At 30.5% G+C, this 25,080-nt stretch overlaps 1 protein-coding gene across 2 annotated transcripts; it reads right to left on the bottom strand.

Moving 5' to 3' along the window:
• Positions 1-5,259: 5,259 nt before the first annotated feature.
• Positions 5,260-24,884, bottom strand: LOC143190126 (esterase E4). Of its 2 annotated transcripts, none has more exons than XM_076394252.1 (11): positions 24,604-24,884; positions 19,771-19,990; positions 17,586-17,711; positions 17,358-17,520; positions 15,547-15,732; positions 15,300-15,490; positions 15,074-15,242; positions 13,269-13,447; positions 8,530-8,683; positions 8,337-8,472; positions 5,260-5,857 (listed from the first exon to the last, which is right to left on the bottom strand). In XM_076394252.1, exons 2-11 carry the CDS (start codon positions 19,987-19,989, stop codon positions 5,677-5,679), a joined length of 1,704 nt encoding a protein of 567 aa, XP_076250367.1. In that variant the 5' UTR covers position 19,990; positions 24,604-24,884; the 3' UTR covers positions 5,260-5,676. The 2 variants fall into 2 exon arrangements, with proteins under 2 accessions (XP_076250367.1, XP_076250358.1); XM_076394243.1 differs by having other exon boundaries at positions 24,582-24,830.
• Positions 24,885-25,080: the final 196 nt, after the last annotated feature.

Below are 25,080 nucleotides of genomic sequence, written 5' to 3'. Positions count from 1 at the left end.
TTTTAATACTCATAGTAGTTGCCATTATCTTGGGCTAATAAGTCGGCAGCCTCAGTGTGTATGCCTCCACCACAGGAAAATCTGGAACCCATTTTAGAAAGAAAACTTCTTTCAAAGTCTCGATTTTTGTCTCGATAGATGATAAAGTACTCGCACCTAACTTTGTTATTTACTGATTGTATACTGAAGTTATGTAATATTTTATAATCTTAAAGTCAAGTGAATTTAAATCTTGAAATAGAAAAAATATTTTTCCTTGGAAACCTTGACCTATAGAAATAATATATTAAAAAAAAAACAGCAACTATGCTAAAATTTTAAGTTTTTCCAAAATTATTCAGCAGCCAAATTGGTTTAATATTTTATAATATGAAAATAATTCTTCTAATTTTACTTATAACATTGATTAATAATATATTTTAGTATAACGTTTATAATACTATTTTATTATATTTTATTATATTTTATTATATTTATTGTATTTTATTATATTTATTGTATTTTATTATATTTATTATATTTTATTATATAAGAATTATTTAAATTAATTAATTAAGAAGCTCTTTAGTTATATCGTACTTTTATTTCAAGTAGTAAAAAACAATATCTATTAATATTCACGTGGTAATACGATAACAATCTGGAGACGGCAAATTTCAAAATTTATGAACATTTTTACATGAAGCGATGTTGCGCAAAAACAATTGATGCATCGTTTCAAAGAATGGCACCTATTTCCATATTTTCATTCAAATGTCTTCGAATGCAAAGATGGCAAAGATGAATAATATGACGTAAATGTTTTTTCCGGTGTAGGTAAAAGATGCCTTCTGTAAATGGAATTGTGTCAATATGACATTTATGTTATTATATCCTATATTTACCAATTGTGTTGCCGTAAAACATCCTGTTTTGGCATTTATATATGTTCTAAATTATATAAAACAAATGTCAGTTTCTTTTTAAACGACTTCAAAAAGGAGGAGGTTCTACGCTCGGCTGTATTTTTTTAAAATATATGTTCACTGATTTCTCCGTCTATTATGGACTGATTTTCAAAATTATCTGTTATTCGAAAGAGTGCACTTCTGAGGTGGTCCCATTGAAACCATGTCACGATCTGATGATCTAAAATTTCAAAGGCTCGTACAAAGTTTTCACATATTTTTTATCTAAAATAATCAGATATTTGTGTATAAGGTAATTGCTGAGCTAATGTGACGGGAAATCGGAAGTCGCTCAGTGCAAAAGCTATTCAGTTTGCTTTTTAAGCACAAACTATAACGTATAAGATATATGATATATTTGTAGAAATATATCATATAATTGCTTCTATGGTGTAATTATTAAAGCGTTTATCTCCCGGTCGAAGGTCGCGGGATCGATTCTTGGCACGGAAAAGAATGTTTTGTTGTTCCAGTTTAGCTAGAACATTAGTCAAATCACCTAGGCTGAGCAGCGGACCTATTGTAATACTTAATAAAATTATGGCGTAATTTATTTATCTAACACTAAAAAGAGAAATATAAAATATTTTTAATAATAAAATTTTACAAAAAATGAACCGACTTCAAAAAATAAATAAGGAACTCACTAAAAATTAAAAAAACTTAAATTTTTAGCCCTCAAGACAAACATTTTATTTTATTTTTTAAAAATATGTTCATAATAATCGTTGTAGTAACTAAATAAAAATAAACGAACCCTTATTCAACCTATTTACTACACGTATTTCATATTCTAACCTAAACCTATTTATCTATTTACAATATTATTTTAACTACTATCAACTAATCACTTTGAAGTCGGCGTCTCACGGAAGTGGTAACACATATTCATACATAATAGCTTGATGTTGTATAACCAAATCTAAAATCGATGTGGACCTATATCATACAGTTATGGGGATCTTCTACGAAAAGTAATATAAATAAAATAATTTGTATTTTATAACAAATTCTTAAGAGGTACCTTAGAAGCATCTACTTACTTACTTACTTACATCGACACCTTCAGGTACCGATTGTTTTCATGTTAATACCATTTCGGCTTCAGAAAAATCAAACCATTTGATCTTGTATTGCAGTGAAGTTTTTTTTAACAGAAAAAACGGCAGTGTTGATACATTAACATTATTACTACCGATATTAAGCAAGGACTAATGGATTCTTATAGATTTATAGCTAATTTTCAAATTATTGTGAATTATAACTTTCTTGACAGTAATTAGTAACAATGCATTAATTAAAAAGTCTTTTGATTCTTGCTTTTTCGAGAATCTTTTGATCTTCATAAATATTAACACTTTCTCGATGTTTTCGGTTACAGTAGCTGTGACCTAAACTTTATTTTTATTGCAGTTTTTTATTATTACTATTAGTAGTTCAACGTGTTCATTAAGTGATTTCCTGGGTAGTTATTATAGCTTTTATTCTAAAGTCTATATATGTCCATTAATCAGATAGGACAGCACTAAACGTTTTAGTCTACGCATTTAACTGCATCATGTCGTCAAATTTACCTGATTAGCAAGCACATTGAGTTACACCCCTTATGGGTTCCAGAGGGATATCACTTCATTAGAGACATCATGGAGAATTGGTAATGGCATGCAACATTTTATTTTGGAACTATTGAATTATGGCTATATTAGACTTGCTAGCAGTACCCCATAGTTGGACCCCATGTGACCAAACAGGCTTAAGCGTTGATTCGTACAGCAATACTCATCAGTCATCTAATGATAACTGGGATTAAAGTCTGATCGGCACATATTTTTTATATAGTTTAAGAACAAATTGTTTTAATTTAACAAGTATAAGTATGTGCTTCTTTTAAGCTATGTTTTGTTCCAAATGATTGCTGATGATAATGGGGGAGCTGACAATCATTAATATTCACTGGTGGGCATATTCTTCTATGCAGAGTAAAAATTATACAGGTAGATTTATTAAATGTGCAATCACAGTTGTATTTTATTGAGCTACGTTTGCAGGTTATTTCATGCTGTAATTAGATTTTTGTATGATGCTAAGACTGCCGTGTTAGATCAACACTCATAGGGGAACATTTACTTTTGTTTTCTTTAGCATGGTGCTTTTAGAGCAGCAGTTTATCAAGTACAGTACCTCCCTTTTAGATTTGCAGTTAAGAAAGCGGTCTGTTGTTCTCTAAAAAAGGGAACTTCTAGGAAATTAGAAGGAAACTTGTTTCTTTCTATTACTAGGGGTAATAACAACCGTAGAAGCATATTTATATATAGCTTTATATTTCATCTATAATTAAACAAAAAATTGCCGGAAAGAGAAAACTGCGAAATACCTGGCAACAAATCAGAACAGAAAAAAACAAAAGAAAATTGAACAAAACCAGAAAAGAGCTGAAAGAGCTAATAAATAAGGAACAAAATCAAGGAATTCAAAACTATTTAGAAAACTTAACGCCAATTGATGCAACGAAATATTCTCTCTGGAAGGTAACCAAAAAAATTAAAAAACCTCAACAACATAATCCACCCATTAAAATTGACAACAATACCGCAACAGAAGAAAATAACGTAATTGACTTTCTGAGCACTCAGTTTAAAATGGATCTGCCACATGAGAAATTTACTGTTAAGCGGTTTTGACCTAATAACTGGAAGAATCTTAAAAGAGCTGTCAGGAAAGTGCATTAAATTAATAACATTCATATTTAATGCCATGCTAAGACTTAATTACTTTCCTAGCAATTGGAAAGTGGCTCAAATCATTATGATTTTTAAGCTTGGGAAAAAATCAGACGTCTCCTGTTATCGTCCTATAAGCCTGTTACCTGTGATCTCTAATCTATTCGAAAACTTATATAATGTATAAGTTACGGAGACTTAAAATAATTGCAGAGGAGATAATTATTATTCCAGACCATCAATTTCGCCTCCATAATAAATACGGAACAATAGAACATAGATTAGTCAACCAATTTAACAAAAACTTAAACGATAAAAAAATATTGCTCCGCTGCATTTCAGGATATTTCTCAGGCTTTCGACAAGGTGTGGCACACTGGACTGCATGTTAAATTGAAAAAAGCTTTTACCCCATACGCACATTCAAATGCTGTAATTGTACCTCACAGACAGACAGTATATTGTCAGACACGGTGACGAATACACTGACCTACACCCAATATATTCGGGTGTTCCGCAGGGCAGTGTTCTTGGCCCATTGTTATATTTTATGTATACAGCTGACCTACCGACCTCAAGAAGCATTACTGTTGCAACATATGCTGACGATACAGCGGTTTTTATACGAGGATCCATTATATCAGCCACAAGAAACCTTCAATTTCATTTTAATAAAGTCGAATAGTGGTTGAAAACGTCCTATCCAAATGTGACAAAATCTACCCATGTGACATTCACCTTTTGTAGAAGAACATGTCCCTTAGGAATGTTGAATAAACATGAACTTCCGGATGCAGACAATGTTAAATATCTGGGAATGCATTTCGGTCGACGTTTGACTACGACGTGTAAATCTAAATTATCATTAGATAATAAGGTTTTGCTGTATAAGTTAATTCTAAAGCCCATTTGGACATATGGTATTGAACTGTGAGATACTACTAGCAAATCTAAAAGAGATATCCTCCAGAGGTTCCAGAATAAAGTGTTGCGAATCATCGTCGATGCCCCATATTACATGTCTAACAAACTTATTCAGCATGATATCCAAATAGAACCCATAACGCATCCCAATACACTCGCCAGACAGTTAAATATGGGCGATGACAGTGAAGTGCGTAGGCTCAAACGCAAACTGCCATATGAACTGATTAATAGACATATAGAGTGAGATTTAATAATCTCTAGAATATGCTAGAATAGTTTTTAGAATAAGTTAGGATAGACCTTAAAATAAGAGTAGTATCTAGAATAAGATTTAGATTATAAGTTGTACAGTAGATCACTTACTGAAGTAACATTTAGTCAGGATAGTTATATTATATAACTGAAATCATATAATAATACTTATTGCCCACGGGCAGATTGGTGACATTCTAGGAGATTAATAAAAAAACATAAGATTTTTCATAAGAAACGAAAAATATTAGACAAAACCCTCGAATGGTTATTTTGGATTGTCATTACATATAGAAATGTATTTGTTATATAAGTTGTTTACCAGCATACATTTCATACGACTGTAAGTCTGGTGAATTCGTATCTCCTGTTAGATATGAAAATAAAAATTGAGTAAAGGAAAGACGATTATATTTTCGAAAACATTTATTTGTTGTATTTTATAAGTGTATCATTAAATATTTACAGCATTAAGAAGATAACACCTACAATCTAATGATGAGTTTTTTTTGGTTTTTTTTTCGGAAATTATAAATTGCGTTATAGCAATAACAAAATTCATGTTCCATTGTTTTAAAGCCATGGTCATCATCGTCGTGTTATACTTATCACGCCAGTTGGTATTTTTAGTTCAATATAATCAATTGTACTTCCTAATCTATATTAGTAAAATCATAATAAATAAAAATCTCATCTAATATCTTAAGTCGCTATTAAAACAAACGCTGCTTTGACAGGGCATTGCTTTCTTGATGAAAAAAAAAACAGCAATAATGATAGTATTTTATACAATCGATTATAATGAATTAAAGAAAATTAACGGAATAAATTTACTTAATTTGGGCGTATTTTTCTAAAGGGTAGAGTTTCTCCCACTCCGCATACCGTTTTTCGTACAGTTTTTCTTGCATGGTGAGCTTATTTCCGATATCCAGGTATTTCTGAGTCTTTACGTTGTACGGTTCCCATTTAACGTTGTCCAATCTGTCGTTAGGAGTTGGGATTGGGTTCCTAAAAGTGATAAGATTTATCATAACGTTATTATATTATTAATAGCTTATACAGATTATTTTTAACAGTACATATCTACTGCATTTATTCATAAAATATATAGATAGGTAATTACATAAGACTTTTATAAAAAATTAATGAACAAACGACACTCTTAATTTGACCAAGAGATTGATCGACCATTTGAGTTAACCATAAAGTCAATTTGCACGAATGGGGTGTGAATATGGGCTTGCACTCAACTAGTAATACAACGCACTTAAAAAAACATTAAAATTGCCAATGCTTGTCGCTATGTAACCAACAATGACAACTGCATGATGACCTCGAAATCAAATGAATTAAATCTTGAAAGTTACAAACTTGTACATAGTTTTACATTTTTCATTTTTTCTACATCGCCTTATAATGTTATTTATAAATTAGGTTTCTTCTAGGCACATCTAATGTAAGATGAAATTAGTAAAACAAGTTAAAAGTTGAATCTTTTTTGAAAGTTGCTTATGGTGTGAAGTTGTTGAAACTTCATCTAGATATTTACTCATTTAAGCCTTTTGCTATGAATTTATTTGAATGTCTGAACTAGGTGATTTTTCTTGAGTAAAAAGCCCCTTTTGAGTCAGTTCTCACCATTATGAGAGTCTTGTAAAATAGTAGCCGAACGAAAAAACACAAACACACACAATTTTAATCAAGATATGTATAGCCTAACGCTGTCCTGATGAAAGGCATTCCTATTGATCTATTCTTGTTATTAATCACTACAGCAGGTAATTGCTTGGCCAGATTCGAGTGACTCAAAACGAACAAACTTGTGTATACTTAAGCACTTATTACAATAAACAACTTTTCTTTTTTATGAATCGGTCCTACATTTTTAGTGTTCTCAATTTCTCATTTCCATTTTAAGAGCATAATAAATTTTGAGTGAATGAATGACGCTAGAATGTATTACGGATTGCTCCGTTCGTAGGCGCTATAGTAATGACTTGAGTTAATAAGTTCTAGGCGTTATGAGTTTATAAACATGGCTTTACAAAGCAGATACAGATTACAAATTTGTTATATTAGATATAAAGGACTAATTAGATATATTAGATATATTAGATATATTAGATATATTAGATATATTAGATATATTAGATATATTAGATATATTAGATATATTAGATATATTAGATATATTAGATATATTAGATATATTAGATATATTAGATATATTAGATATACTAGATATATTAGATATATTAGATATATTAGATATATTAGATATATTAGATATATTAGATATATTAGATATATTAGATATATTAGATATATTAGATTATTAGAAATATTAGATATGTTGGATATATTGGATATATTTGGCTATTCTCAACCAAAATCACATTAACGAACATAATTAACACGGCCTTGCTTCGAACTGGAAGTACAGTAGAACTAAAGCGGCCAATAAGTGTACTTGGGTACTAAATTAAAACCGGAACTGACCTTTACTGACCTGTCACTCTTATTTCCAAATATAGGTGGACTAAAACAAGGAAAAGTAGACTCAAATGTAATACACTTTTCATCACAGGCCCGGCATAGTAAGCGGCCACAAAAAGCAGGTTCTTTATGACAAAGGTCGGACGCGTTTAACGAACTATGCCAATTAGAATCTGCAGTTCATATAGAACCATATCCAAACAGCGAATGGGAGTTATTACTGTAAGTTTCCTATACATTTGCAAATAGAAGAACGTCGCGATTGTTACCAAGGCATAGAGAAAAAAGATGCCAGGACAAATGCCAAATGGCAAGAGGTGCGGGACTATGGTGGATGAACACACAGACTGATAATTACCATTTGGAAACCCCGAGTACTATTTAACTCAGGTTCTGTCAGCAGAACTATCTCCACAAAGGGAGTATTATTGTGAGGAGAAAGACGGAGGAAGATGTTGATGCAGAATATATTATTTAAAAATGCCTTCGTTGGGATGATATCAGGAAAATTGTCAGTGTAGAGGTTCTCATAGTCTGTCATATAGAAAAATATAGATATTATTTAAATATGGAACATTGATTATTAATGTTTAGTAATATTGAAAAACTATGCAGAAGCATCACAATTAATTGAAAACTTGATAAATATCTTGGATTACTGAAATTTTATATCTGTATTTAGTAATAATAATATTTGTTTGGATATGATGAGTAATATTAATATTGTTTTTACTAATATATCCACTGGTCAGTTTGGTCAGCGAAATCAGTCCCAATAAAAACACCAGCGTAAAGTACAAGTTGGCGATGTTCAGTTTTTGGTATTTAAATTTGAAGATGATTATAGAAAGATCGTAGCATAACATAGATGTAACATAACTCAATTTTTTAAGTTGAAATTATTCTTCTATAAATAAGTTTTATTTCATACTAAACTATTATTATCTGTTTTTTTTTATGAGTCCATCACGGTATTATATGTATATCTTACCCGTATTTAGCAAAGTTAGCATACAAAATAGTCAATTTGTTGACCATTTCCACTTCTTTCATGGTGTTGTCTTTGAAGTACGGGAACAGTTTAGATATATAAAACAAATAGATCAGATCGTCATGATGAACAACACCTACATCATAAAAATATATTTAGAACAAAAATGTATACGTTGTTATTTCATTGTTACCATAAGGTTTAGTTCCGTTGCTATCTGGAGCGTAGAAGTGGCTATAGCGTCCTTGGAAGCTAAACTTGTAATAATAAGTTGAAGCATTGTTCTTTTCGCTGATCAGCTTCACAGCTCGATGAACACCAAAACCAACAGTGGAGTCGGCGAAAAGCTGAAAATTAGGGAAATAACTTTTTCGTAGATTTTTATAAATATTTATATTAACGTATTTTTAAGTTTAAACATTTTTATGTTTAAAGCATAGTTTAGATTTGATTTAAGTCATTTCACTTTGTATTTAACCAAGTTGGTTACTTTTCAGGAATCATTTCAATGATAAATCAGCAAATTGGATTGATAGATGAATTATGAAACCTGGTTTAGTAATTGTCTTATAATATTTATTGTACTAAATTAGTAATTTTTAATTGATTTTTACTAAATCCTGCTGGGACATGGTCGTAAATTTATGTTTGTGATTGTTTAAAATTTGTGATTGTTCTAGGCAAGAGTGTAAAATCCGACAAGGAAAATGATCCAAGTCACGACAGTAACCAGGCAGGATAAGATCGGATGTCTTCTGGGATGATTTCTAAAGTTGGTCACTCGCCAGTCGGTAATCTTAACGCTAAAGACCGTGGTTCGGAAACCACGTTAAACTTTAGGTCCAGTCCAGATAAACCCAAAGTTGGTAAAAGGAGACTTTAAAATATATGTATAAAAAAAGAGTAATAAGGCACAAAAAAGATTGAAATTGACGTTAAGGACTAAATTCGCCTTGGGAACTTTCGACTGAAATTGACTATCAACTGTTTAGTAATTGACTACTTTTTGCTATCGACTTTATTAGATTAACAGTAAAGAGGTGATAAACTATATTCAATATATATAATAAATATTTCTAATAAATACATTTTCCGATTGAGGAAAACTCTAATAACTAACAATATTTAATAATTTATTTTATTGGCTATTAAAAATACAAGAAAATAATGATGTCGCGACACTTTTTAGTTAAGATTTATTTTATCAGCAGCTAAGGCAGAGAAATCTTTTTTACAATCTATTTTTATTATTTTATAACTTCTCAGTAGAATGATGCATTCAGCTAAATATTTTATGGTTTGATAATATTTTGAAAGATAATCGTCAACTTCTGCTATCTGCAATCCTCGATTTAAAGAATCAGTATTTGCTGATATGATGATTGTAATTCTGAGGCGATACAACAAATTATCACAAAAGAGATATATTCTATTCTAACTTCAAAAAAATACAAATACAATATACAACACACAAATATTATCGAAGAATATATTTCATCTGAAGACATTTGGATAAAAAACAAGCTAGAATGAATAAATGTCACCTATTGGGAATTTAGAAAACCTATTAGATTTTTGGTAGGCTCATAAAATGATATTATTTGATTTATATCAGTTACATTAAATATATTCTGCTATATCTACAACCTGCAACCTGCAAAGTTTTTTCAAATCTCGCCAAATTATTAACAATCTAAGAAATTTTATTATGGGAGAAAAGCTGAACATGTATATTATATTTTTGAATAGTGATTAAATATTTCGGTTCAATAATAAATAAAGCATTTTTTTTAAGCACCAGTAGTTATTATGCAATCATTTTTAATTATGTCATGGATTAGTTTTTTTTCTATGGTTACAACAATATATTGTATATTAATATAGCAGCATTTTAGAACGATATTTTTCAAGATTGTTAATGTAATAGGGTAAAAAGATTAAAATTGTGAATAAATAGTAAAATATTTTTGAATGTTTTTAAGCCAATAATAGGTAATATTTCCGTTAGTCCGAGTTATTCCGTTAACCGATTTAAAAAATTTGCTTTTGTTATGTTTAAATATCAGATCGTAGTATCATATTTTTAGAGAGCTTATTGTCTAAATAATTTTGCCAATTGGGATGATGACTAATATTATTTATCATATTAAATTGGATTTATGGATTTATTTTTATGGATTATATTATACATTTATTTCCATATTTTGGTCGGCTGATAATTTTAATTTTTTTTGTTATATTTTAGTCTCCTTTTTACCAACTAGGGTTTACATGTTTAACATGGACTCACCACATTCACCGTGGACCCACAGTTCACGGCATTAAACCTGTCGACTAGCGAGTTACCAACTTAAAATTCTAGAAGTCATCCAGTCTTACCCAGCCTGGTTACTGGGGTAACTAGGATCATTTTCTTTGTCATATTTTGTACTCTTGCCTTGTGGACAATCACAATTAGAGATCACAAGCATAAGCAGGATTCGAACCAATCGCGATTATCGCAACAGTAGCAATGTCACTACCTGTTTTATCGCCTGACCACTGAGCCAACCAAGCTGGCGATAATTTATTTGAAAAAATATTAGTAACATTAGTAAAATATTAGTAAACACCAATCAGAGCGTACTACATCAATGTCCCTAGTGAGAAAATATGTTGGTTTCTTGAAAACCTATAGTTTTTGATGCCTTTTTTATATTCAGACTTTAGATATATTTTTATCAATTTTGTAGATATAAAAAATTTTTTCAACAAATCTACGATGCAATGTGATTCTTAACTGACTTCAAAAAGGGGGAGGGCTCTATTTTCGACAGTATATATATATATATATATATATATATATATATATATATATAATATTTTATATATATATAAAATAATTTATATATATATATATATATATATATATTAATTTATATATATATATATATATATATATATATATATATATATATATATATATATTAATTTATATATATATATATATATATTTTTTTTTTTTATGTATGTTTACCGATTTCTCCGTCAATACTGGACCGATTTTCATTTTTTTTATTCGAAAGAGTGCACTTCCGAGGAGGTCTCATTGGAACCAAGTCAGAATCTGTTAGTAGAATATGGAAAAATCGAGGGAAACGCTCAAATTCCAGAGGCTCGTAAAAGGTTTTCACATATTTTTTTATATAAAATAATCATATATTTGTGTATAATGTTATTGCTGAGCCGATGTGAAGGAAAACACAACTCCTCAGCGGTTAGGAGTTAGAGGATATTCCTTTAAATATTATGGGGACATACAGAAAACTAATTATATACTTTGAAATTACTTTGCAGTAACTGCATCTATGGTGTAGTGGTTAGATCGCCAATCAACACGCGGAGGTCGCGGGTTCGATTCCCCGCGGGGGCAACGACTTTTTATTGTGGTTCTAGTTTGAAGTCGATGCCGAGCCCAAACAATACAAAAATAATAATATAATTTTGTGACATATGCACAAAATTAAATTAGGAACAAAACAAATCTAATTTGTTGCTCGTACCGACTTCAAACTGATCAGTTGGTAGTAGTTAAAATAATATTGTAAGTAGATAAATACGTTTAGGTAGGTATTAAGCTAAATTGTGTGTATAAATTATAATATAAAATACGTGTAGTAGATTGGTAAAATAAGGTATTTGTTTATTTTCATTTAGTTATTACAACGACTATTATGTACATTTATTATTTTAAGTTTGATTATTTTATTACTTTTTAGTAAGTTCCTTATTGATTTTTTGAAGTCGGTTGAATTTTTAAAAATATATTTTGTTTTGCGTTTTGTGTGTAGTACTTGTTAAAAATGTATAATTTTTAACAGTGAGTTAGTGAATTGCAAGGACAAAAGATCATGGGTTACTTCAGTAGAGCAATCCACACCAACATAGAAGCGGAATATGCATGGCCATATAGTTATATTACAAGCTGCTAAAATCATTTAATCAACAACAATTTATTGAATGAAATTGAATACCATTGTAAAAAAGACTAGTAGTAACAAATGCTAAAAGGGAAGTTTTGCCACAGCCAGCGTATTCATCAGACATAGCTCGTTCTGATTACCACTCGTTCAGATCGATGCTATTTGGGTGATACATAGCTTCCAAATGCTGAAGAAGTGTGAAAATAAATAGATTATTGGATTGCTAACAAATATACATCAATCTATTGACCCACCAGAGAGATGGAAAACGTTGGATTTGTATATTGTATCAATTTTTCGCAATAACTGTCTCCTTGGTATGAAAAAATGATCAGAATACAATATCTAATATTAAATGTTACCGGAGCCCTACATACGACAAGAGTGGTCGTATTATTATTCATAGTTCTCAAGAAAAACTGCGTCCTTTTTTAATACAGATAAGTTATAGAAAAGTTTATTCTTAAAATGTTTTCAAATGATTAATATAAATTTCTGTTTTTAGCAATGTCCATAATAATTAATGTTCCCTATTAAATGGTATTCTTGAGTTATTCTAGAAAAATCTAAAGAAATATGTTATACAAAGTCATTTTATTGAATATCTTGAAGAATTAAGTAACATAAGTGAGATTAAATATGTATTTACGTATAAATACTGTTGGTATTCATCATTCTGGATGGCAAGAATTGTTAACTAAAAATGACGTGGATATAAGTCACAGTAATTTGATCGTATAGTGTTTGCTATTTATGCTTATATTATACTATCATTAAATATCACGCCCTATGTTTGGGGTGTCAGGTATTGGTCATATTTATTTTAATTTATTCGTATTAATTAATATATTTGTGTGTAAAAATGTAAAATTAACGAATATCTATGTCTATATATTATCTAGTTTGTACAAAAAATGAGTAAATATTAGATCTAATAAAATATTATATTAAATAATAAAATAACACATACCTGTCCTAAGTTCGACAGAAGGCTCTTGTCAACAGGTTTATCTTCGAAATAAAATTTCTTCAATGCTTTGCTCACAGTCTTTGAATGGTCTCCTGTTCGTTCGTATAAGAATATTATTGGAGCTATTTCTTCCCATTTTTCGTTCAGTGGATTCAAAAGTGTTTCGTTGTTAACAATAGCTAAAATATAATATATATGATCAAGAACAACTTGTGAATGATATCATACATGTTTACATGAATAAAGCTTAGAGAATAAAATAACAAATAATTAGGTTTTGTCTTCGATTAATGGAAATAAATAATAATACAGGTTTTCTGGAGATACAAAGTACTTTATAGTGATATTTATACTTTATCAAATATGTTCGGTTGTTTGCAGAATCTTTATGTATTTATGGGGGAAGTTTAACTTTATTATTATCTATGATTATCTTACTATTTCAATAATATCAAACGTAGGGAAATGCTGTTGAAGATTAAGTCGATTGAATTATCAACAACAGAAAGAACTATTGAAAAATTCGAAAGATATAGCAAATTCATTTTTCATTAAAACCGGCAAAAAATATTTGGACACTCGATAGATGTCACTCCAGATGACTAATACTTATGACATATTCCCTGTAGGGTCGGATTTTATAAAGATTATATAATAGGTCTACGTTATAGTCTAAGAGCTAGCAACGTTTTTGAGAGAGAATTTCAGGTAAGCTGATCTTTTGACATATCATCTCTTTGATTCTCTCGGTCAGCACCCTACCCATCTGGCTGGCGGCAGGGCCAGTTGCGTTTACCAGTGCTCATCGTACCCGTACAGGTAAAATACTCAATTTTTAAATTAATTAAGAATTGATATTTTTTAATAACTTTTTATAGGTTTAACATCTATACATATTGATAGTGTTAGCCGATATTTTTTTACCGATATATCGGTATATTATCCGATATTTCTCGATATTTTTCAAAATATTAAACATATTTTTTTAACACTTGTTTTCTCTATGTTGCTAGCTCCCGCACTATTATCATAGATTCGTGATTATATCTAAATACAGGACAAAAAAGTAGCTATCGATGTTTGTTTCAATTTCAGTTTGGTCTCTTTAAGTTAAGATGCTACTAATTAATTGCAACATCTAATATCTAGTATCATAAGACACATTTTAGGTATATTCTAAGTGATAAATAGGAACCTAATAATAAATTAATGAATAGAGCATAAAATTATTAAAAGTGTTTATAGTGTAGAGACCTTGGGGCATGTCGAATTTTACATCGTGGAATAACGGTCTACAAAATACCCAGAAAGATAATCCCAGATGTTGAACACGGGCGGGGTGCCAGCAACCCCAACTAGAACCCGACAACGAATAGCTAGCGGCAACCCCGAGACGTTTATCTAGGATGTTATTGAAGGGCATTTCGATTAATTCAGTACTCGACTATCGTTTGTTTAGTCGTGCCACCATCGACTGTCCAAGCCTCGTCAACAGGTAACTCCGCTGCCATCTGTTTTATCATTTGTATGTTTTTCAAATTTTTTATATAGCCAATAAATAACGGTCACATAATGTAAACACCACTGTTTCATTTCGTTTTACCTCCATTCACCGAGCCACATTTACCCTAAAATAGATTTTATCTAAACGATGTAAGTTTTAGAGCTATTATGATAATAACGATTAAATGTAATTAATGAAATATAATTATTTCTATTAAAGGAGAATGATGTAGCAATGGAGAATGATGAAGAATGTGTAAACTTGGTAAAAAATAATAATATGGTAAAAAATGCTACTTTACCGAATGCTTTGTAGGCAAATTCATCCGTCGTGATACCAGTGATGAAGGGGACTTTTTGGAATTCTCCATTCTGTATTAGAGTGATAGGATGACCGGTTAAGAATCTTGGCTGACCGAAGTCTTTTTCTATTACTGGTGTCCACAATAGAACAGGCTCCACTCCGAATTCCTGCGATTTAATAAACCGTTTTCGTATGTTAATATTTTACGCTACAGATAAACTTACTGCAAATTGTGAAAGGGAATCACCAAGCTCCTTAGCGGTCTTCGTTTTCAGACATTTCACGATGTTTGCTGAAGTATCATCGGGACAGTTTAATATTTTGGCTTGCTTCTTTGCCAAGTCCAGTCGATCATGCCCAATAGCCCATTGAGCAGTCGGTGAGCAGCTCATAGCAGCAGCTTTATGGAAGAGTCCTGAAAATGGACATTCGCTATATTATTTGTTACTAAAGATAAGTTGTTTTACATGCCTACTGAGAGAGGCGATATCATGTGTAATACAACACTGATGGCGCCAGCACTGTAGCCTTGGATTGTTACAGAGTTCGGATCACCGCCAAAAGCTTCTATATTTTGCTTTACCCATTTCAACACCTCGACTTGATCTTTAAAACCGTTGTTTCCTGGAGCATCTTTCTCTCCCGTTGCTAAGAATCCTGAAAACAACTTAAGCTTTATATATTTTAGTTAAATATAATTTAAGTTGTAAAATGTAAGCAAGTAAAATGTATATATATATATATATATATATATTGTCATATAGTGTTGCGTCAGGGTTCCAGGATTATAAGAACATATCACAGCAAATTCACTAATTGGATTTCATTTTTGCGATGATCATCTTGTAGTACCTTATAGTACTTTTTTATTATCAAAATAAATTAATCAATCTAAACAAAAGTCCAATATTCGGGCAGGCCAACATTGGGTTCGCTAGTGTACATGTTAGTGTTAAAACGGGGATATCAAAAGGTTATTTTCATCATATTTTTTCCTTCGAAAGGGAAATGCAGCATAGACTCGTCAAAAATTGGGTGAAGTTTATGATGACGAGTACTTAATTAAACGTCAACATAAGAATTGGTTTATTTGTTTTCGTTTTTCGGCATTAAAAAAAGTTGATGAAATTCGCAAACACATCAAGGCAAGCTGATATATTTCATCTTGCGATATCGCATTGAGCTAAACTCTTTTGAATTTTTATCATGAGACAAAAGAACTAAAGAAATTTTAGACATGAATTAATAGTCAGAAATGTAATAGATCAAGTTTCATTTATGAATCGCTGCTAAAACAAAATGAAATCGAGCCATTTAAAAAAAAATGGTTACGGGCGATAAAATGTGGATTACGATAATAAGAGATAAACAAATAGATAGCAATTAATAATAGTGGGTTAAAGATATTTTGTTCAATGAGGATTGGACAAAATATGTTCATAAAGCGCATATAAGCTCTTAGTAGGCGATTAATAACATTGGCTAGAAATGATTTATAGGAAAGGCTCTGTAATTAATCACGAAAACTCTAGACCATACACCTATTTATTGCCTCTACAAAAATTAAGAGAGGTTGGCACTAAGGTGTGATGGTCAATGGTTTAAAATTACCTTTAGATGAATAAAATTGCTTGTAGACAGACGAAGAAAATAAAAGAATAATAGTAAAACTTCAGGAGAAATATAGGTCTAGCTGATGATGATGATTTTGTATATCGAATGTCAACGACATAGATACTGATTCATTATTCATTACGTAACATTAAGAAATAGAGACCACTGAGACCACCAGAGATAACTGGATATATCGAAATAACAATATGAATACTGTTGGTTTCGTGTCAGTTTTGAGACAGGGACGTTTACGACTTTGCATTATAAATAATTACGTAGGATTTCTCATTTAAATGTTTCCAGACATATTTCTTAGTATGCGGTAGAGTTTTCCAGTAGACATGACAAGGATACCTCTGTATAATACTACATATACAAGTAACACGATCTTGCATGATCAGTTTAAACATAGTATCCATTAAAATTTGTTTAATTTAATGAAAAATTACTCTATAGAATATTATATACCTTAAATAACACAAATAGAGGTTTTAGATTACGTGAAACTTCAGACAGATTTATAAAGAACTACTGTCGTTTTCAGAAAAACTGAGGTCCTAATAACAATAAAACATATATCTTTATAACATTGCAGATTAAATATATCTTGAGATAGTTAGACTAATAATCATAATTTTTGGTTTACAATTACGCCATTTTACACTTACCTAAAGCACCCAATCGATAATTGAATGTGACTAACACGATATCTTGATCCATATAATATTGCGGTCCTCCAAGGTAACTGGGTGATCCGCCGGCATAGAAACCTCCTGCGTGAATATGTACAATGACAGGTCTTTTTACGTTTTTCTCACTATCTTGAGGTAACTGTAATGCATTAGTTACGTTGTATTTGAGTAATTCATATTATTGAAATCGTTGTTGATCCTTACCTTAGTGGAATAAACGTTAAGGAATAAGCAGTCTTCAGATGTAGGGGACGTAGTCGGTTGAGGACACATTGGCGCATCTTCAGTCGCATTGTATACTCCCTTGTATTTTTCTACGGGGACTGGTGGCTGTAAATTTTGTTATTTTTTGAGGTATCGTGTATATATTTCTACAACATAAGTTTAAGAAAATGCCCCCTTTCCTTTATATCCATTTTTTGTTTGCATCCATTTTATCATATATATTTTATATCCTTACTCTATACTATAAACTTCAAGAACCCCAGATATAAATAATTTCAACCATATTTATTTAAATACCAAATTTGTATTTAAATAAATATGGTAATAAACTAATATATAATATAACAACGTAACAGAAGATCGAAAGGGTACCAGGATACATAATTTGAGCCGAATGAAACCATTGTGAGATCTCTAGACTGTAATTTATGAGCTTGAGTTGAACATTGAAGGAAAAAACTGTCATTAGAAAAGCAAAAATACAACAAACAGTTTGGCAACACGTTTCAATATTCATGAGATTATCTGGGAAGCCTTACCCTACGAGCCGTTTTCTTTAGACTTGGTTCATCTGGTTAGCATTTTCTACTATCAATAACATACATTGGTTGTTAAGTTTCAATCTTAAGGAGTAAAACCCTAAATTGATTTTTAGATTGCTTCAAAAGAAAAAAGAGTAATCGGACATGGATAAAATATGGGAGAGAGTAGTGATCAGTGTTGTGTAATATTTTAAATTTTAATAGTATAACCAGTGCTTAATACTAAAGTTCGAATTACGAGAAAAGAGCGAAAACACTAATGATTTATCAACTTAATAAACAAGGAGGCAGTATTTGGAAGGAGAGAGAATAAGAAAATATTTCTGTTAACTAACTTAAACTTGATCAACAAGATGTTTTGCCCATTTTATTGATCAGATTTTAAAGTAAATTGTAGATAATTTTCAAAAGTGACGCAAGGCTATTCCATAAACACAAAAAACAGCAAAATTTCGTGAATACAGATTGCATCTCAACAAACAACTTGTAATGAATATGTAAATCAATCAACATTTCGAAATTAAGCTGCCAAGACCAAAATTGTGTCGTAGCATTTCTTAGTTTGTATTGCCTGAGCAACCGAAATGGATAGTTTTTTATTTCCAATGTGGAGTAAATCCACTTTTAAGTAGTACTTAGAACCATCTATAAACAAGCGCCATTAATTTCGACCAAAGGGTGTATTCATAACATCAAATAAACCCTTGGTGTCATTGAAGAAACACATGTCATTATCTTTTTCGAAGAACAGTAAAGTCGTTTAATTTCTTTTTCTGTATACAGTGATTTTAGGGTTAACATGTTTCCATTCCTTCAACTGTACTGCAAGCAACTCTACCTTTTGTTTCGATAAATTCAAATCACTCGGTAATGAAGACGATGTCCTTAAGGCACTTTTTGTACTTATAGCTGGGCAAATTGGAAATGAATCACTATGTGGAACTGAACTTTGACGCTGTTGATACATCACGATATTTATACTGTGCGTTTTTTTATATATACCGACGACATTCATCGAGAAAAGGTAGTAATCTACATTATTTTTTTTGTTTTCTCCATAACATTGACACAGAAAATGAAAAGTATAAATGTTTACCAGGTGACCACTTGTACCGCTTTGTTCTGCACGCGTTACAAAACATGTTCGGTGCCCATCATCAATCGCATCGTTGAGTTGAACAAAACGCGTTTTAAGAGCTCAATGGTACCCGAATTATGCCCTATCTCGGAAACTAGAATCAGTCTTGACACACGGATTGAGTTCAGACCATCAAATACCGTTAAGAATGGTTCTCATCTGCTCGTATAAACTTATGTAACTAAGCGTTATTAAAGAGTTATATATTTAAAAGAGATGAAACTATGGAAAACTCTTAAGACGTAAGGATTGACATAAAGTTTCAATGAGTTGTGATGTACAATAATAAAATTGGTAAACAAAGTTGGCTAAACATTGGATGTAAATATTTTACTGTCTAGCTCAGAAAATAAATTGAAAAATCATTCGTTAATATCTAAATAAAGTCGGTTTTAATATAAAAAAAACATCTCCGAAACTTTGAATTTTAAGAAAACGCTCTATTCTATTTTAAATGCAATATAATTATCCCAGTAATACTAACCTGGAACCTAAGATCATTCGTCGGGGCCTTGGCATACCGAATACCTCTGAACGCGTAAATCTGTTTACCTAATCTAGATTGAATTATGGAACCCTGAATTTGACCTAGGGGGGTGGTGACAATCACTTCGTTCTCTTTGGGAGTAGCATTTGTGTCGGCATTGGGATGCGCCAAAGACAAAGCCAAGAACGTCGATACAATAGTTATTTTTTGAAACATTCTAAAACAAAGGGTAAATAGTTAATCACTATACACTATATGTTAGTTAGGTTTTAAAATAAACATAACATTTTAAGAGTTTATTACTTGAAGCACGCGAAGGATATATATCGCTACGATTTTACGAAATATTTTGTTTTGTATAATATAAAAATATTCCCAAATTTAAAAACCTAAAACCTCCGTTTATTTCTAAATTTAAAAAATAATAAAATAAATATATTAATTAAGATATTCTTGATATATTTTTGATTATATCTTCCATTTAACTATGAAAGATAAGTTAAGTTACTAGAAGTTAAACTATTAACCAATGAAACGTTCATAAGATATTTTCGCTTGGTTCCCTTCTTGTACATATTTTAATCACTGTATTTTAAAACTGTATGTTTACTATTGTTCATTTAACTCTTACTTAATTTTTTTTATTTGTTCGTTATGTTATGTGAACGTTATTATTTATATGAAACTCTAATATAATATGGCGATTTTTGAGAATTCATTTGATTTGAATCTGTGGCCTCAAATTATAATAAGAATGCAATATAGGATCGACTAGGTTGGATTGATTACAAAATAGAAAATCGTAGCGAGTAACAAATGACAAGTACCATTAGGTGTAACAATAAGAAGTTTCCTTTCAAGAAAAAATACACCATCAGCTAAATAATATAACATTGTCTAATTTGAAGGGTTACATAGTATTATTAGACAACTACCAACAATATGACCTTCAAATATTGAAAAAAATTTATCTACATATTTCTACATATTTCTTTCGATCTGTTCGAGGTTTTTTCAGTTCGAGATAAATAATTATCACTTGCAACGACTTTTTATTTTATTTATTTAATTTCTTAAGTAAAACGCTATGTCGGTGAAAGTAGGTACATGAAAATATATGTTTGGGTCAAGCATTGAATAAAACTGTTGTTCGGAAATTAAAAACCACTTGATCGGTTTATCAATATGATAACATTTGGTCCATGAATATATACATAAAAATGCTTAAATAGAGAGTTTTAATCCATCAAGCGAAATTTAAATGGAGGTTTGTCACTTTTGATCTGATCTGCCGAAGAGCTTTGGTGTCTCGTGCGTTCCTTGCCCTTTGTCTAACATCACACATACTTCTAAAAATGATATATCTACTGCTTGCGGGGTAATTATTAGTTAAAAGCCCATATCTTATCAAATATTAAAATGTCTGTAATTATTGGTCATTCATTAATATGGAAAATACATCTTGAAGTAGCCAAAAGTATCACAGCTGAAGCTCTAAGGTCACAAAAGCTGGATTGAAGGTGCACAAAGACTTCTAGGATTAGGAAACAATCAAACTTTGAAAAACATCCCTAGTTTGTGGATTCCCGTCACAAGCATCACAGTTCAGGATGTAAGGCTACCAAAGGCGGATTGTAGTAGCTTAGTTTCTCAGCCGTAGACTATTGGAATTAGGAGTCACTAAAACTTGGGAAATCATTCCATACAGGGATATACCGTGTCATCATCAAGACCAACCAAGCCAAACTAGCGGCCGAAGGTACAGGTGAAACTCAAACATAATTTTACAAAATTTATAAGCTGCCCAAATGGTACAACGACCACGTCCGTTTTTTCTTTAGGAAGGAGGTGTAACATCGTGCGACTCTTGGCTGTAGTAAGTGACGTACTCAAGTCCTTGTGTATAGATCGAATGGTACAAGTGAGACGTCTAAAAATTGATGTTATCGAGACAAGGATGGACCTGTTTTTAAGCTCAGTGCCTTTTTGTACTGCCGTTAAACAAGTCGCCTATTATTTCCAAAAAATAAAATAGTTTTTGTGTTCGAAATCGGAAAAACGAAATAAGTTATGATATATGTTATATGTTATATCATGCCACTAGTACTGCACTGTGATATGAGGCGGGCATTGTTAAGTATGGTGTAACGAGCGAGATATCTAAAAATAGACGTCGAAATTAATACCTGTTTTGTAATAGACAAAACCCCTTCCTTCATTTATTAAAATACCTTTTCAAGTAAATTAATAGATTTTGTATTCTATACCCTTTCCAATAATATAACATTTGTTTCAATATTTATTGTTTTTCGGTTTATAATTTGTCGGTAATCACAAAATTTCGACAGAAATTCCAAGAAAGCCGTTTTAATCGAACTTGTTAAAAAAGATTAAAATGTTCGCCGTTTGTATTTCAAATCTCAGTTTGTGTTTGAGTATTTTATTCTTACTTGTTAATACGATGTCTTAACAAGAAAAAGCAACAAGCCCATATTACTTGTTCTCAAGGTGATATTGTCAAGTGGTAAACAAAAACAATCTCGATATTTGCTATTCTTCGCGCTTCATCAAGGCTAAAACAATACGAGTCTTACGAGAATAAAAACGTATTAGCAGTCAAGAATAAAGTATCAAGAACTGTCTCCTGTGAACTAATATGTACGCAGAGGTGTCATAAAAGGAATATAGTATTCTAATTGTCCTTCAATTATAAACTAATTTGTTCGATATTTGATCCTTGAGTAATTAATTAAAATACATTTACTTTCACGATTCAAAAAATATCGCTAAATTAAAAAAAACTATTGCTCCAATTTTTCCGGATCTTTTTATATCAAAAGAAGTTTGAAAAGGCAATAGCTCTAATCTATAAATTTATGGAGGATATTGAGAGCAGAAATTCTAATGAAAATAAAAAAATATATGATTTTTAGCACTTAAGCCATTTTATGAATCGTGATTCTACAATGATAATTAAAAATAAAATTAAGAATGGATAGCTTCGGAAGCCCTCAACCACCTACAATAGTCTAGCAGCCTCAATTAAATAACCTAAATGAAGGGCAGACGCAAAATCACTGCCTTACAATATAAAACTAGCTCCCAAGATATATTAAAGACACAATTTAATAAACACCTGCAATACTAGAATTAGAACCTTTTGATGATTACAGGAACAATCCTTTTATATAGAGAAGTGATTCAAATGTGACCACTTGATCAGGCTCCTTCTGATTTAATTATCAATGAAAACTTTTATTGACTAAATTGATAGTTATATTAATAGTATATAGTTTTGACTGTTTCGCATCGGAAGTTTCATAAAATGGTATAATAAAAATATCAGGAAGAACACAGGTCCGGAGTAAAATGTCAAGAAGTATTTGAATAAATCTGTCAAGAAGTATTTTAAAAGTCAGCTTAAAAGGATCGTTAAATTCTTCTTGTCTTTTTTGGTACAACTATGCTCTATAATGACGCGAACTAGAAAAATTGCCAATTAAAAATAATTTTAATATTTAAAAATAATTTGTTTCTCGACAATGCCTCATCTCATAAGGCTATCATTGGGAACAAATTTCTGGTCAAAAAAGCAACAAAACCCATCGTATTTGCCCAACTACTACCCGCATCCATTTTCAAAAGAGAGTTGAAGTTGATTCCGTCCAATAAGTTTAAAAAAGGCTTTGAGAAATTAAATTATTCCTTGGCATAAGTGTAATATTTCGAAAAAGATCTACTTTGAAGGTGATATGAGATATTTGGATAAATAATAAAGATTTTGTGTTCATTGACAAATTTTGCGAGACTTTCTTGATAAAAGTTATATAGTTGAAATGTTAATTAACAGGAAATATTAATATATAATATCATGATCAGGAAAATAAGATAATATTGTACGAATATAGAAAATCTATATATAAAATTTGAAAAACACTGCAACTATTTTTAGAGCTTTTGTTAATGGTGATATTTTAAATTAACAGGTTGCTAATAACTACAACGCTATTTTCACTGATTAAAAGCGTTATTAGTAAATTATTTTAACAAAACAAAATAATTTCACATAAACTGGCAAATATATAAAATTTATTTTTAATACAAAAAATCAAATTACTCTATTGCCTAATCCAATAAATAAATATAGATAGAATCATAAATCAGCATTCAACAGAATTATATCTTAAATACTAACATTTAGATCGAGTAATGGAGAATCAGTTTGAATGAGACTGAATCTGTCCATGTTAATTTATGAATAACAGAAATTAAAAGATTCTTGTCAGAATAAATACTCTCCAAGCGCTTTATGTCAACTTAGTAAAATATTTAGGAATAACAATGAACGCGAAGCTCCATTAAAAAAAATTAGAATAAGATTCAAAGTTTAAGCCTTTTGAGATGATATAGTGAGTATAGTATAAAGAGCAAAAGCAGAGTATAGTGCTGGTGTACTCGTTAAAAATAATAGAAAAAGTTGTTAGAACGTAAGATATTTTAACGGGAAATTTAACTTTTTAATTTAAAATAATTTAGGACTGCTTAATATTATATCAGTAAAACAGAAATTTTAGTAATATCATTGATGTATTACTTAAGAAAAAATATGTTATATAATAAACACAAAATACTTCAATTATATGACAGTGAAAAATGAATTGAATTAATATTCTTTCATGACCATGTTTGATTAATAAAACATTTAATATTAATATTTATAACTTATTTAAACTGTTTAAAATAAACAAACAAAAATGTAACGTGCAATCCGCGAATAAAAACAACAAATCATTCGCATTTTCTCTTACCTTAAAAATTACATTATCTCACCTGCGAAAGAGCACCCTGTACTGACACGGGAACCGTCACTGGTCGCTTATATAAAGTCTCTTCCCCAGCTGTATGTATAAATTAGCGTTTTTATTTCTATTGAATAATTGCCCAAGATGGGCTATTTGCTCTTGACTTTTTTATTATCATATATGTAGATGTTTGACAGAAATAACCGTTAATATAACTTAGTAACTAAACGACAATTTTGTTGTGGTTTTTTCAACTGGTTTTATCACAATTCTTGTGTATGCGTTCGTTTACGGGGATTTCTACCGCATAAGAAAACAAGTTCCAGCAAATTTCAATATTACATTACTCATTCTTATCACTATGCAGGTAAATGGTGTATATCCTTGATACAAATATTTAATTCATCATCTCTGGGTAGTTAAATTTTATTCTATTCAATCAGTATAAGCAAACAATAATATCCTTGTAATATTTGATTCCCATTATATGACTCAATAATAATTT

Source organism: Rhynchophorus ferrugineus, unplaced genomic scaffold, assembly GCF_030347505.1.
Source record: "Rhynchophorus ferrugineus isolate W39M unplaced genomic scaffold, kcgeb_rfMv2 rfM1, whole genome shotgun sequence".
NCBI lineage: Eukaryota > Metazoa > Arthropoda > Insecta > Coleoptera > Curculionidae > Rhynchophorus > Rhynchophorus ferrugineus.
The sequence above is the reverse complement of the archived record's forward strand: the minus strand, read 5'-3'. Positions and strand labels throughout refer to the sequence as shown.